General features: G+C 61.5%; 1 protein-coding gene across 5 annotated transcripts in view; it reads right to left on the reverse strand.

Moving 5' to 3' along the window:
• SHANK1 (SH3 and multiple ankyrin repeat domains 1) overlaps nucleotides 1–12,566 on the reverse strand; it is a 41,755-nt gene that overhangs the window by 26,178 nt on the left and 3,011 nt on the right. For all 5 annotated transcript variants that reach the window (XM_036232534.1, XM_036232537.1, XM_036232536.1 and 2 more), the window contains exons 2-12: nucleotides 11,941–12,238; nucleotides 11,540–11,743; nucleotides 11,015–11,086; nucleotides 9,882–9,990; nucleotides 9,639–9,790; nucleotides 7,834–8,001; nucleotides 7,304–7,420; nucleotides 3,412–3,489; nucleotides 3,166–3,232; nucleotides 2,573–2,903; nucleotides 1,616–1,809 (exon numbers count right to left, since the gene is read on the reverse strand). In XM_036232534.1, coding sequence (XP_036088427.1) covers nucleotides 1,616–1,809; nucleotides 2,573–2,903; nucleotides 3,166–3,232; nucleotides 3,412–3,489; nucleotides 7,304–7,420; nucleotides 7,834–8,001; nucleotides 9,639–9,790; nucleotides 9,882–9,990; nucleotides 11,015–11,086; nucleotides 11,540–11,743; nucleotides 11,941–12,195 — 1,747 coding nt within the window. In that variant the 5' untranslated portion in view covers nucleotides 12,196–12,238. The remainder of the gene's footprint in view (nucleotides 1–1,615; nucleotides 1,810–2,572; nucleotides 2,904–3,165; nucleotides 3,233–3,411; nucleotides 3,490–7,303; nucleotides 7,421–7,833; nucleotides 8,002–9,638; nucleotides 9,791–9,881; nucleotides 9,991–11,014; nucleotides 11,087–11,539; nucleotides 11,744–11,940; nucleotides 12,239–12,566) is intronic.

A 12,566-nucleotide genomic window follows, 5' to 3' on the forward strand; every position in this document is an offset into this window, starting at 1 on the left:
CTGAGAGCAGAGGGAGCTGCTGCCTTATTGGGAGGTGGAGAAACTTGGTGACATCGTGAATGTAGGCGTGCTTTGAGGCAATTAAGTGTCTTTTAATGAAAGGGATGGATATAAAAACAGGGCAGTGTGTCCTCTCCCTGCATGGAAGTGTTGGGCTTGAAGTTCAGAGAGAACTTGGAAGATTCTGCCCACGGCCCTCTGCTTGCCCAGAAGGTCCCTCACCCATGGCCTCAGTTTCTCTTTTTTCTCACCCTCCAAAGCACAGACCAGTCCCCCATACATTCTCTCTCTCTCCTGTCCTCCTTCTCTCTCCTCCATACCCCCGGCACGCTGCCTCTGGAGGCATCGCCCTGACCCCCCGCCATGGGTGCCTGCATTTCAGCATTCATTTGTTCATTCATTCATCCAGATTCATTCATTCAGATGTGCACTGAGCCTCCTGTGTGCTGCTGCATCGTTAAACTGGGCCCTGGTGACCCAGAGACCAAGGCCGTGCAACCTCGCCTTGGAACACTCAGGCTCTGGGGAGGCAGACTACAGAACAGTTGCAGTTACACCATCCAGCTGATTCTCTTATTCCTGCTCCACTCACAGCTTGTCTCCCACGGGAGGACACTCCCTGCTCCCCTAGGCAGCCGGGGTCTCCCTCCTGCAGCTTCCCGCAGCGGGGGGCCACTTACGATCACGACACTGTGCTCACTGTGTGCGAAGTTCTCAGTACTGCACATAAGCCGATTCCTTTAAATCCTCACAGGGGCATCGTGTTCCCTCATAGATGAGGAAACTGAGGCCCGGAGATGTCATTTGCCTGAGGTCACCCAGCTAGGAGGGGGCCAAAGCCGGGATCTGAATCTAAGCGGCCTGGCTCTCCGGCACCGCACTGCTCAGCCCCTCTGCAGCCTCCAGTCAGGGAAGGAATCGCTCACCTGCCCCAGGGCTGACTACTGTGTCTGCAGCACGCTGCCTGTCTCCACAGCATGCTACCTGTCTCCACAGCATGCTACCTGTCTCCACAGCATGCTTCCTGTCTCCACAGCATGCTGCCTGTCTCCACAGCACCGTGCTGTCCAGGGATACACGTCAACAGCCCCATGGGGCCTGCACGTGGGAGCTACTGGCGCTGCACATATTTTCCGGACGAAGATAGGAAAATCGAAGAGGCGAAGCTCTATAATGGCAGCCCCGTTCAGGGGGTCCTTGGCGTGGCCCAGGCTTTACACACCTGCCGTTTCGTCAGAGCCCCGTAAAGTAGGCACTGCCCTGTCTGTGAGGCTGAGGTGGTTTGGCCTCACGCTCACATGGGTGAGAAGACGGCTGGGGTGGACTGGGCACCTGGGGCAGGTCACTGGCCCTGCCTGAGGCCCCGAGCCTCCGACCCCTAGCTGAGCTCATCCGAGACAGCCAGCAAGCGCTCAGGCGAGGCCTAGCCTGGCGTCAGGGTCCCAGACGCTGCCTCGTCTTAGTTTTGTCCCAGTGACGTCCCAGTGACACATTGGGCGCCTCTGGGCAGGAGGGGGCAGCTCAGGGCTGTCTGAGGCCTCCGGTGTTCCGTTCCTGAGACACGCTGAAACTGTTTGTCCCGCCTGGCCCTCCTGCCCACAGCCCGCCCCCTCACCTTTGATCTTTTCCCCCTTGCTCAGGGAGATCTCCCCCTCGGCCTGGGCCTGGTAGGACTTCACCGCCATGAAGGAGCGTCCGGGCACCGCGGAGTAGAGCTTCCGGCGCCTCCCGCGACTGCCCAGGGAGCCCCCAGGCCCTGCTGAGCCGCCGGTGCCCCCGGTGGGCCCTTCCCGCGGCGTCCCGCTGGAGCTGCGTACACAGAGGGTGTGAGGGGCGGGGGACAGCGAGGGGGGGCGCCTCAGGGAGAACAGGGGTCCTCGGAGGGGCAGAGATGGAGAGCAGGGGCGGGGCTTTAGTGCTTGGGGGTGGGGCAGGCACCTGGGGGCTCCCTCGCTCTACCTACCCCATCCTTTTCCTGCTCCAGACCGCCCCACCCCGACTTCCGGTTCTGCCCGCTCCCAGGTCCAGCTCCCGCCTGCCGCCCAACCGGATTCAGCCCCTAGAGCAGAGCCCGTGCTGTGCCTTCCCTCTGCTCCCGAACCTCCAGTGACTCCCAGCGTCCTCGGCCATGATCATCCTCCCTGCTGGTACTCAGGACACGTTGGTGGCTGCTCCTCACCTCCCCTGGCCTGCCCTCTGCCCCTCCTGCGCCCCCCTCCGGCCTCACGTCCAAGCTCAGACACCTCCCCTAAGTCCCTCACAGGCCCCTACCCTGTCCCGCCTCCTCTCACCTAGCCCTGTCTTCTGGTCTGTCCTCGGGCTAGAACCCATAGTTCTTTGGGGCTCCTCCACAGGCCCCCAGCGTGGGCTCAGCTAAACTCTGGGGTGCAGGACTGTGGCTAACAACACCCTCCCTTCCTCAAGGATCTGAGAGATCTGAGGCCTGAGGGTGCGACCAGGGACTTGGGTGGGTGGGGACAGGTGGAGGCGGCGGGGCTGGCCTGGGGGCTCCGTGTCCCGGATGTGCTGGGGTTCGGCTCTGTCTGTGGGACAGGGCTGAGCGCTCCCTTACCTGGGCCGTCCACGGGGCTGCCTCTTGGCCTCATCAGGGTGCCTCCCTCGGGACGGGGAGCGGGCCCGGGCACCCCGGGGGCTGCTGGCACTTCGGAGGGTTCCGCTGCTGAGCTTGGTGCCGGGGGCTGAGGGCTGAGACTGGCCTTGGGGCCCTGGGGTGGGGCCGGGGGCCCCGGCAGGCGAGGTCCCTGGGGCGGCGAACACCATCCAGTCGGGCAGGGCCATGCTGGTGTCACTGTTGGCCCGCAGCAGCGCGGGAGGCACGGTCAGCCCGGCGCTGGGGGGCCCCCGTCGCCGGGCGGCATACTTGGGTGACTCCTGGAAGGGCACTGAGAGAACACAGTGGCGGGGAAGACAAAGGCAGGTGGTGGGGGTGGGGGGGGCACGCGGGCAGGAAATAATGGGGGAGAAAGACCCGGATGAGAAGTGGGGGGTTGGAACTGCGCCCCCTACACTGCTCAGCCATGTGAGACTCTCCGAGGTTTTTCTAGATCCCACCCTGGCCCCCAAATCAGGTCCAGACTCCCCGATCCTCCCGTGCACCCCTCAATACCCCAGTAGGTTCTCCGTCAGCCCCAGCCCCTCGCTCACCAGTGTCCTGTTCTCGATGGTTTCGGATCAACTCCCCCAGCTCGAAATTCCCAGCGATCACCGCCACCTGGGAGGGGTCGGGTGGGGGGGCCCAGGCACCCGTGAGAGAGGGCAGGAAGCACCGTGAGGTCCGAGGCTGGCTGCTCCCTTCACTCTGTCCCCCCCAAACTCCGCCCCAGCGACTTCTGCCTCCCTCTTGCTGCCCCTCGGCCCCGCCCCCTCTCTGCTCCTCGTGCACTCCCAGACCTGGAAGGCGGTCTGTCCGTTGTTGTTCTTCACGTCCTTGCTGGCCCCTCGGTAGAGGAGAATCCTAGCACAAGTCTCCTGGGGGTGATGGTCAGTGGACAGGGCAAGGAGGAAAAATAGTAAGGTCACCATGAGTGGACCCAGGCACTGAACTAAGAACTTCAGAAAAGTCTCTTCTCAGCCTGTCCTGCCCCGTCCAGGGGCCACTTGCCACCTCCTGAGCCCTGCCCAGTGTGGCCAGACCAGGAGGCGTTGTATGAGTTAAATGCACATCCTGTTTCAAAGATTTAGCATGGAAGAAAATAATTCTCACATCTCTAAGAATTCTCATATCAGTTCTGTGTTAAGCAATATGCCCCTTGGATAAATAACAGGATAAATTAAAGACGCTCCTAAAATTCATGGCGCCTGGGACACGGAAAACCATGCCTGTGGCTCGCACTCGTCTGCTGGGTGGTGCTAACCTAAACCGGGGTCTCTCAGCCTCTGTCCTACAGACGCTAGGGCCAGGAGCAGCGTCCCATGCACTGTGGGGTGCTTGGTGGCACTCTCAGGCTCTGCCACTAGATGCCAGTAGCACTCCTCTCCTCAGTGGTGACAACCAAGCATGTCTGCAGACAGTGACAAATGTCCCCTGGAGGTGGCGGCGGCAGGAGTGTTTGGGCTGAGAGCCACCCATCCATACCCTATGGAGGGCTCAGTGCATGGCAAGCGCTCAGCATTGCAGAGGCAGAAGCTCCCTGGGTTGCCCAATCATCATGTGAGGTGGGAATTATCGTCTCTCATTTCCAGACGAGGAGAGTAAGGCTTTAAAAGGAGTTCAAGGTCATGGGGCGTGGGCACTCACATCTGAACCTGGGTCTGTCCTCCTCCAGAGCCTGTTTACGCTCTCAGCCACTCACTCTGCTAGACTCGCAGGAAGGGGACAGTGTGGCTTGGATGCGGACTAGATCCTGACCTATGTCCCTCGCCTATCACTCCCTCTCACTCTGGGTATCAAAGCATGGCCTGGAAAGCACAGCCCAGTCCACTGGTCTGCCCGCCCCGCCACCTGCACCTTCTGCCTCCCCGTGCTCGGGCCACGCCAGCCTCCTCCTGCCTCGGACAGGTGCAGCCCTGCCTCCGGGCCTGGGTGCTCGCCACTCCGGCCGTTTGGAACCCTCGGCCCCTCATCTGCACACAGCTCGCCAAACTTTGCTCAGGTTTTTGCTCAAATGCCTCCTTTTCAGAGGGGGCTCCTCTGCCCGCCCTGTCAAAGCCACAGAGTCCTGGTTCTTGCTTCGCTTTTATTTATTTACACGGCACATGCTGCGTCCTGGGCATTCTTCTAAGCCAGGAGGAGCTCATTTGCTTCATAATGCTGCTTCTCTGCAATTTTGTTTCTATTTTATTTGTCTTGTCAGCACCCCTGACCCTGCCATGCTATCCATTGCGTGGGACGTAATTCCGTCTGCGGCACCTACCTCTGGACCATGCCTGGCCCAGAGGCGCTGTTCAGTAAACAGGTGCTGAATGAGGGATGGTCTCTTGCCTTGCGTCCTGGTCCAGCCAAACCCAGTCTGGCCTCCGGCTCCTTGGATCCTGATCAAACTGGCATCGAACCCACCGAGGATGCTTGTACAAGCCCATCTTACACGACAGGCTCAGAGAAGGCAAAACTGTGCCCCAGGTCACACCGCCGGCTAGAGGAGCAGCCAAGACTCCAACGGGCCTTCTAAACCTAGTCCTCATCTGTCTACTGTGAACACACAACTCCAACTGCTCAGATCAGTCACTGGACAGCAAAGCCAGCCCAGCGAGTTTTCTGAGGGTGCCTGTGACTGCGTGTGTCTGCGTGTGCACATGCCATCCCCAGCTAGACTGCTGACCACTGCCAGGTGTGCTGCTGCACACCTGCACGCCCCCCCTGCCTCCTGGCCTGGCACGCAGCCAGAGCATCAACACCGGCTCCCCCACCTCTTCACTCTGCTTCTCAAGAACCCCGTGGGTACTGGTGTCTCAGCATCTTGTAGTATCGTGACAGTTTGCGTCCATGTCGACTTCCTTGCCAGACCGTGATCTCCCTCCCCCTCCCCCTCCCTTCTCCCAGGGCAGGTGCCCTGCTGCATTGGATTTGGCTCACATCACGCACACAGAAGGCGCTCAACATGCACAGAGAGGATGAGGATGGAGGATGTGGCACTGACTCATTCGAAATTCATTTGCTCAGATCTGTCCATCTATCCATTCATTCACTCATTCACTCCATCTTGAAGCAAACACTCATTCACTGTTCTGAGTTGGGCTCTGTGCAATCTTGGGGGAATCCATCCATTTACATACTCATCTAGGCCTACTATGTGCTGGGGCCTCGGGCTCAGCCCTCTCACAGGCTGAATGTGGACCTGACTATCCCCAGCAGGGGCCAGATGGGCATGCCAGGAGGCCCGGGGAGCAGGGAGTGGGGGTGTCTGGGAAGGAAGACAAGGGGAGAGAGGCGGAAGAATACCTCACATGTGTCAGGTGACTGTTCCTTAGTCACCTTGCTGTGAGCAAGCACATGCTCACCCACATGGTCCTTCCTCGTGGACCCGTGGCACAGAGAGAGGGCCGGCCAAGAAGGGGGGACAAGCTGAGAACCATCATTTTCGCCACCTAATTCTTCACGGTATGTTTTCCCTGTTCAAGGTAACAGTATATGGTTCTCATCTCCTGACTGGATCCTGACTGATAACGGTTGTGATAATGATAATGACAATTATCATTATTAGAGCCGCCTTCTGGGAATGAGTGCTTTATACACTCCCTTCCATCGGCTGACATCATTCCCATTTCAGGGAGAGGACTGAGCCTTGGAGAGGGGACAGGGCTCATTCGGGGGACCCCGGGCTGCCCGTGGGTCATGCACACAGGCGGCAGGGCCAAGGAGAAGGCGACAGAAGCCAAGGGGAGGGGCCGAGTCCTTCCCCTGCGGGAGCCAAGCTCATGATGTGCTGCCACCAGGCGGCACGTGGCTACCTGCCACATCCCTGGCACTGCACATTCTGAGGAGCAGCCGGGGAAGGTGTCCCGGGGGGGTGGAGGGTGGGAGAAGCCCGGGGACTAGGCCTAGCAGTCCCTGGGGACTGGCCCTGCCCTGTCCTCACAGGTTGCCTAAGGGCAGGGAGCCTTGGGGAGGGGGTGAGTGGGGAGGCCGAGCCTCTAAGGGGGCCACGCTGCCTTGAACAGCCTGTCACGTGGGTGGCGAGGCCAGGGTCATGGGGCTAAAATCCACAGAACACGGGAACAGGTATGTGACTCCTTGCTGGCTTCTTACCTCCGCCCCTAAGTGGGGACCGCCCCCCAGCCCTGAACCGCCACAACTTGCGACACGCCTGTGTCCCCCTCAGGGACGTGGCTTGGCCTTTCCTCTGTCTCCTGTGGTGGCACCCAGCAGGTGCCTGAGGGGAGACTCACAGGGCACAGAACCATGGGGTTCTTTTCCCTCCCAGAAATGGTCCCGACTCGCATCTGGCTTGCGCAGGCTGCAGCCCCTCCCCGGACACCGTTTCAACCCTCAGTCTGCTTAGCTGACCCCTGCCCGGCCTGCCACAGGCGGCACCACCACGCCAGCCCCAAGTCCAGGCCAGGCCTGTGCTCCCACTGGGACCTGCATGTCCTATGACCTCCCTCTAACACTCTGGGTCGTGACGGCCAGCACATCCTGTTGGAGCGGCTGACGGCCAAGCTCACTCCTCCACCCTTGGCACCCAGCTCTGGGCCTGACACTGGGAAGACGCCCGGTCAGTACTCGTTGGATGGATGGATGGACAAGTGAGCGAGTGGACGGGGCACGTGTGGACGGGGGACACAGTGAAGGGCTGGAGGGCACAGGAGGTGGGGAGCCAGAGGGCAGAGAGAGGGCCAGCCGCACCTTATTGTACAGGGCGCAGATGTGCAGGGCCGTGTTCCCCGAGGCGTTCTGGGCTCCGGGCTCGGCCCCATAGAAAAGCAGGTGTTCCAGGTGCTGTGAGTGACCCCGCTGGCAGGCCTGAGGAGGACGGGGAACAGCAAGGAGGCCGGTCAGAACATCCCGACCACTGCGTCTGTCCACGTCGTCCATCTCATAGCCAGGAAGGCCTGCCTCCACCTCCCCTTCCCCCTTCCTGCTTAGACACCCAAGCTGTCAGCCTCGCAAGCCATTCCAAGGCCTCGGTGTCTGGTCCAGCCCCTCCAGAGACCTGAGAGGCTATCCCCACCTGTCTCAGAGGTCAAGGTGTCCAGTGCCCCGGCCCATCCAGTGTTGACACTCCCATCTTCTCCTCTTTGGGGGCCGTGTACTCTCACCCCCATCCTGGAGATCCCCAGCCCCTTGGACCAGGATCCCTGATCCCTGACCCCCTCTTGGGGCCCAAGCTCCGCCACCGCCCGGCCCCAAGCCCCTCCTGGCCGAGCAGGGCGCACCTGGTGGATCTCCTGCCAGCCGTTCTCGTCGGCTACACCCAGCTGCGCCCTGTTGTACAGCAGCAGCTCACAGCAGCGGGGGTCACCCCCCACCATAGCCGTGTGGAACAGAGGGGTCAGCCCCCGGCGGTCCTTGTAGTTGGGGGAGCCCCCAAGGTCCAGGAGTGCCTAGGGAGGGAGACAAGACAGAGGGTGGTCACGGGGGTGCCAGCTCATCCCGAAGGCGGTCCACACTGGCCGGTGCCGATCTCGGTTCTGCTGTCACGCCCTCGTGCCGCCCTGAGCCTGGCCCGTCCTCTCTCTGGGCCTCTCCCAGCCTCTCCCATCCCCTGTGAACAAGGAGGGGATCAGGAAGAGGCCCCAAGAGGGCCCTCCCACTGTGCCATCCTGCCCGCCGTCCCTGAAGGCTGTCACCGGGTGAGCCCCTGAAAGAGTTCAATGCCTCGGTGCCCCCCTTCTCGGCGGATTGGTTATGAGAACCGAGTCTGGACGCAGGAGGCCCCTGGCCAAGGTGGAGGCATTCTCAGGACCAAGACCCCGGAGACGAGGCACAGAGGAGGCCGAGGTCAGGGCAAGCTTGGGCCAGCCCCACTGGGGCAGGGGGCTCAGGGGCAGGGAGTGGTCCCACTCAAGGAACGGCCTTGGGCACAGAAGGCTGATGGCATCGAGCATCACCAGGAGACAGTGTTGGTGGCAGCCCTGTGTGAGGACAGCCTGCAGCACCACTGTCCCCCCCAATATCTAAACCACGCCCCCAATGTGGCAGCCACACGTGGACTGCTGAGCCCTGAACGTGGCCGGTGAGCCCAAGGAGCAGAAGTGTTGATTTTGGTTCATTTTAATTGCTTTAAATTGAAACAGTGCATGCGGCTAGCGGCTACTACATCGGATAGCCTGGTTGTGGAGGCCGGGGATGGGGTGTGAGCAGGAGCCGGGTCTGGGGGAGCCCAGCACCCTGAGGGTCCAGAGAGGGTCTGTCCACTCAGGGCATCAGGCAGGTCTCTGTGGCTGCATTTAGGGTTTTTCCAGAAAGGGTTGGAAAAAGGGAAGGAGCATCTGCTAAGCTGGGCTTCTGTAAATCGGGGTGTTGGTCCCCAACTATGCACCCTGGAGGCGGCCTCGCCTGACCTGTGTGTGAAGAGGAATCGAGTGGCCTTGGGCCAGTGGGCAGGGCAGCGGGGGGAGAAAGAGTATTGTAACAGGAGGCAGGCCACAGCTCCACATGTGTGCTCTGTGGGTTCATGGGGGCTGGGGGTCATCTGCTTGGGAGGAGGGGCTGTGTTTGCATTTGAGAGAAGGGGCAGTGTTTGCAGGAGTGAACACCAGGCCCAGAGGGGTAGACGGAGGCCGGAGGCCGTCTTGGGGAGCTGTGGGGGCCAGCATCTGGGGAGGCAGGTCGAGGGACTGTGCGTGCAGGCTGTGTGGGGGCGGCTCTCTATATGCGGGCAGAGCGGGGAGCTCCCTGTGCATTTTAAGGGCCACAAAGAGAGAGAGAGAGGGAGGGCCGGCCTCGAGCTGGGTCGGAGGAGATGGAGGATGCTAAGCATCTGGGTATTGGGAGAGTGATGTCATCTACCTGGGCATAGGGGGTCTGTTACACTGTCAGGTACAGTGGGTGAGTCGGGGCGGGCAGGCATGCCTCTGGGACAGAGGAGCGTTTCCGATTCAGCAGCAGGGGTAACAGTGCGGTGGGGGTGGGGGGGAGAGGGAAGGTCTGGGGCAATTCGTCTGATGCTGTCCGTGCGGCGAGCATGGCAGTTTGCAGTGAGCATGGCAGTTGTGGTCTGGGGGAGCTGGCACCTCACCGTAAGAGCAAGGCAGTGCCGAGCACACGCAGCCTTGTGCAGGGCTGTCATGCCGTCTCGGGCCCGGAAGTCGATGTGGGCTCCGCCCAAGCACAGCGTTCGAATCACCTCTACGGAGCCTTCCGTCTGGGCGGCCAGCGTCAGGGGGGTCTCTGAGTGGGGGACAGGCCAGTCACATGCAGGCCCCAGGCCTCGTGCTGGGTGTCCCCTCCCCCCCACAGAGCCCCCAGTCCCCCTCCCTACCTCCTGAATCCGAGTCATGATAATTGGGGTCCAGCCCCTTGTCCAGCAGCCTGGCCACCTTGTCGGACGTCCCGAGCTGCACGTACTCCAGAAATTTCTTCAGCCCGGTCTGAGCCGTGGACAAGAGAGAGAAGACAGGCATGTCAGGGAGCAAGGGAGAAAAGCTGGGGTCTCGAGCCATGCTGTCCAGTGGAAACACACAGCGAGCCACCTGTGGCATTGCAAAGTCCCTAGCAGCCACTATTTTTAAAAAAGAAAAGGAAATGTCGATTGTGTTGAAATTCACTTCAATGGCATTTCTCTTTTTAACGTACTACACCCACCGTTTCGACAGGCGATCCATGTGAAATGTATTAAAAAGACGTTTTACTTTGGGGGTGAAGGTGGGGGTGACACTGAGCCTCTGAAGTCCAGCGTGCGTTTCCCACTCACAGCAAGGCTTGTCTTGGGAACCGGCCACACCGGACGTGGCCAGAAGCTGTACGTAGCTGGTGGCTGCCACAGGGGATGGCGTGGGTCTGGAGGCATGGAATGTTTGGGGGACAAGGATAAATGTATAGTGGGGAAGGGTGAGGATTTTCCCCAAGTGTCAGGAATCCTTCACCTCGCTGCTGAACAGAACAGCCCTCTGGCCTCCACCTGGCTCTCAGGGGACCGGGAGGGACACAGGGGACATGTAGTCTGAGGACAATAGGTGTGGCTGGGGGTAGAGACACCCTCGGACCTGCTAGAGGTTAGGCCATGGGGCTAGGGGAGCTGCAGGATGTCCACAAAACAGCCCCCAGGCAGAGTCAGGGTCCAGGCTAAAGGGGGGTGAGGGGCCCTGTGTGGATATGGAGAACCCAGGAGTTGAGATGGGCGAGTCTGAGAACGAGAAAAATGGGAGCCAGGTGGAGTGGTGTGGATAATGGGCAGAGGGAAGTTTAGATGGGGTAATGCTGGGGAAGACGGGGGGGCATGGGGGGCTACCCCAAATGTGTCCCGATGGGGACCCTGGCAGAGAAGTGGAAGGGCTGGGGAGTGTGCTGGGCTGCTGGCGGGAGGTGGGGGAGGAAGAGGTTAGGGCGGGGTTCCGGGGTTGGGGTGGGGGGAGCCCCGAGGGGCTCGGCTGGGTGCCAGCAGCGACGTCTCACCTTGGTGTGCAACTTGGCCAGCTGCTTCTCATCCAGGTTGGTCTGTTTGTAAACTCGGGTCTTGTACCGGAACTGAGACCGGGGTGGGGTGTGGGGAGAGATGGAGACTGGGCGTCAGGGTCCAGGGAGGAGGCCGGACCCCTTTCTGGGCTCAAGGTCAGGGTGGAAAGGGCCCAGCCTCAGCTGGGTGGGCAGAGGGGTGCAGCACCGTTGTTGTGAAGCCAGCAGGCTGTACCCCCTAAGGTGAAGGAGTAGGGGTTTGCCCCCCGCAAGGAACGCAGCAGAATGCCCGCTCATCCTGGGAACTGACTCTTCCTGGACTGGATGGGCGGGGAAGCTCGGGGCAGGGAAGTGGCTTGCTCATGGCCACTCCTGCTCAGGGGACTGCAGTCATTGGCACTCAGGAGGCCCCGCTGACTCTTCCTGACCCTCAGGCGACCCAGAGAGCTGGGTGCCTGGGAGTTTGTCCTCAGGGAGGCGTGGCGGGACCCGCTCTCTCCCCTCTGGGTAGGCTGTGGGCCTCACCTCCAGGTAGGGCACCCCCTTCTCGAAGGACTGGGGATACTCCCGCAGTAGCCGCTCCTCCTCCAGGAAGTTGGCGTCACGGCCAGAGGTGGCCGGCTGGAACAGGCCGTAGTTGAGCACGTCCTGCAGACTCTCACTCAGGGCGCAGAGTACCTGCTGCTTGGCTGTCCAGATGGTGGCATCAGGGTTGAAGCGCAGACATTTCTGGTGGGGGTGGGGCGGGCGACAGGGACGGGAGCCTGAGGTCACTCGCAAATGGGGAGGGGGTGGTGCTGGGGGCAGTGGGGGGGGTTTGGGCAAGCGTCCGGGGGATGGGGGTCTGGAAACGGGGGTCAAGTGGAAGGCCTCCTGGTGTGGGTCTGGGCCCCCGTGCCCCTGCCATCTGGCACAGGGTCACTCACTGTCTGGTGCAGGTCTGGAATGCCAATCCTGAAGACCATCATGCTGAAGTGGGCGTCGTCCGGGACAGACATGGAGCGGCCCTGCAGGCCTCGCACCGAGGCCAAACTACCAGGCGCCCCACTGCCCCGGCCCCGGGTACCCCGGAGGCCTCTCCCTGGCCCGTCTGGGGAGCTGTCGGACTCTGAGCCCCCCTCGGGACACTCGCTGGCACTGTGGCGTTCCTCGTCCTCGCTTGAGGCGGGGCTGTGTGTCATCGTGGGGCCACGGGGTGACGGGGGACGGCAGCATCACAGGCAGCTGCTGGGGCCAAGGGGGGCTGTCAGACCAGGAACCCCAACCTCTCAGGGGACCAGCGGTCAAGGTCAGCCGCCCCGCACTGCCCGAGGCAGGCAGGCAGGAGGCTGGACACACCCCCCAACGCTCCTGCTGCCTTGGCACACACCCCTGTGCCTGCCACCCTGCCGCACGCGTCTCCTTCCCTGCCCTTGGCCCTGCTCGCAGCCCCCACCCCTCCTGCGCCCCACTTTGCCGCTGACCCAGCATGACAGTGTCCCAGAAACCGCAGAATCACCGCGGGAGCTACTGGCCCACTTCGCCAGGCCAGGGAAAATGCAGCTAAAATTAG

The sequence above is a fragment of the Rousettus aegyptiacus genome, unplaced genomic scaffold, assembly GCF_014176215.1.
Source record: "Rousettus aegyptiacus isolate mRouAeg1 unplaced genomic scaffold, mRouAeg1.p scaffold_m13_p_14, whole genome shotgun sequence".
Lineage (NCBI taxonomy): Eukaryota > Metazoa > Chordata > Mammalia > Chiroptera > Pteropodidae > Rousettus > Rousettus aegyptiacus.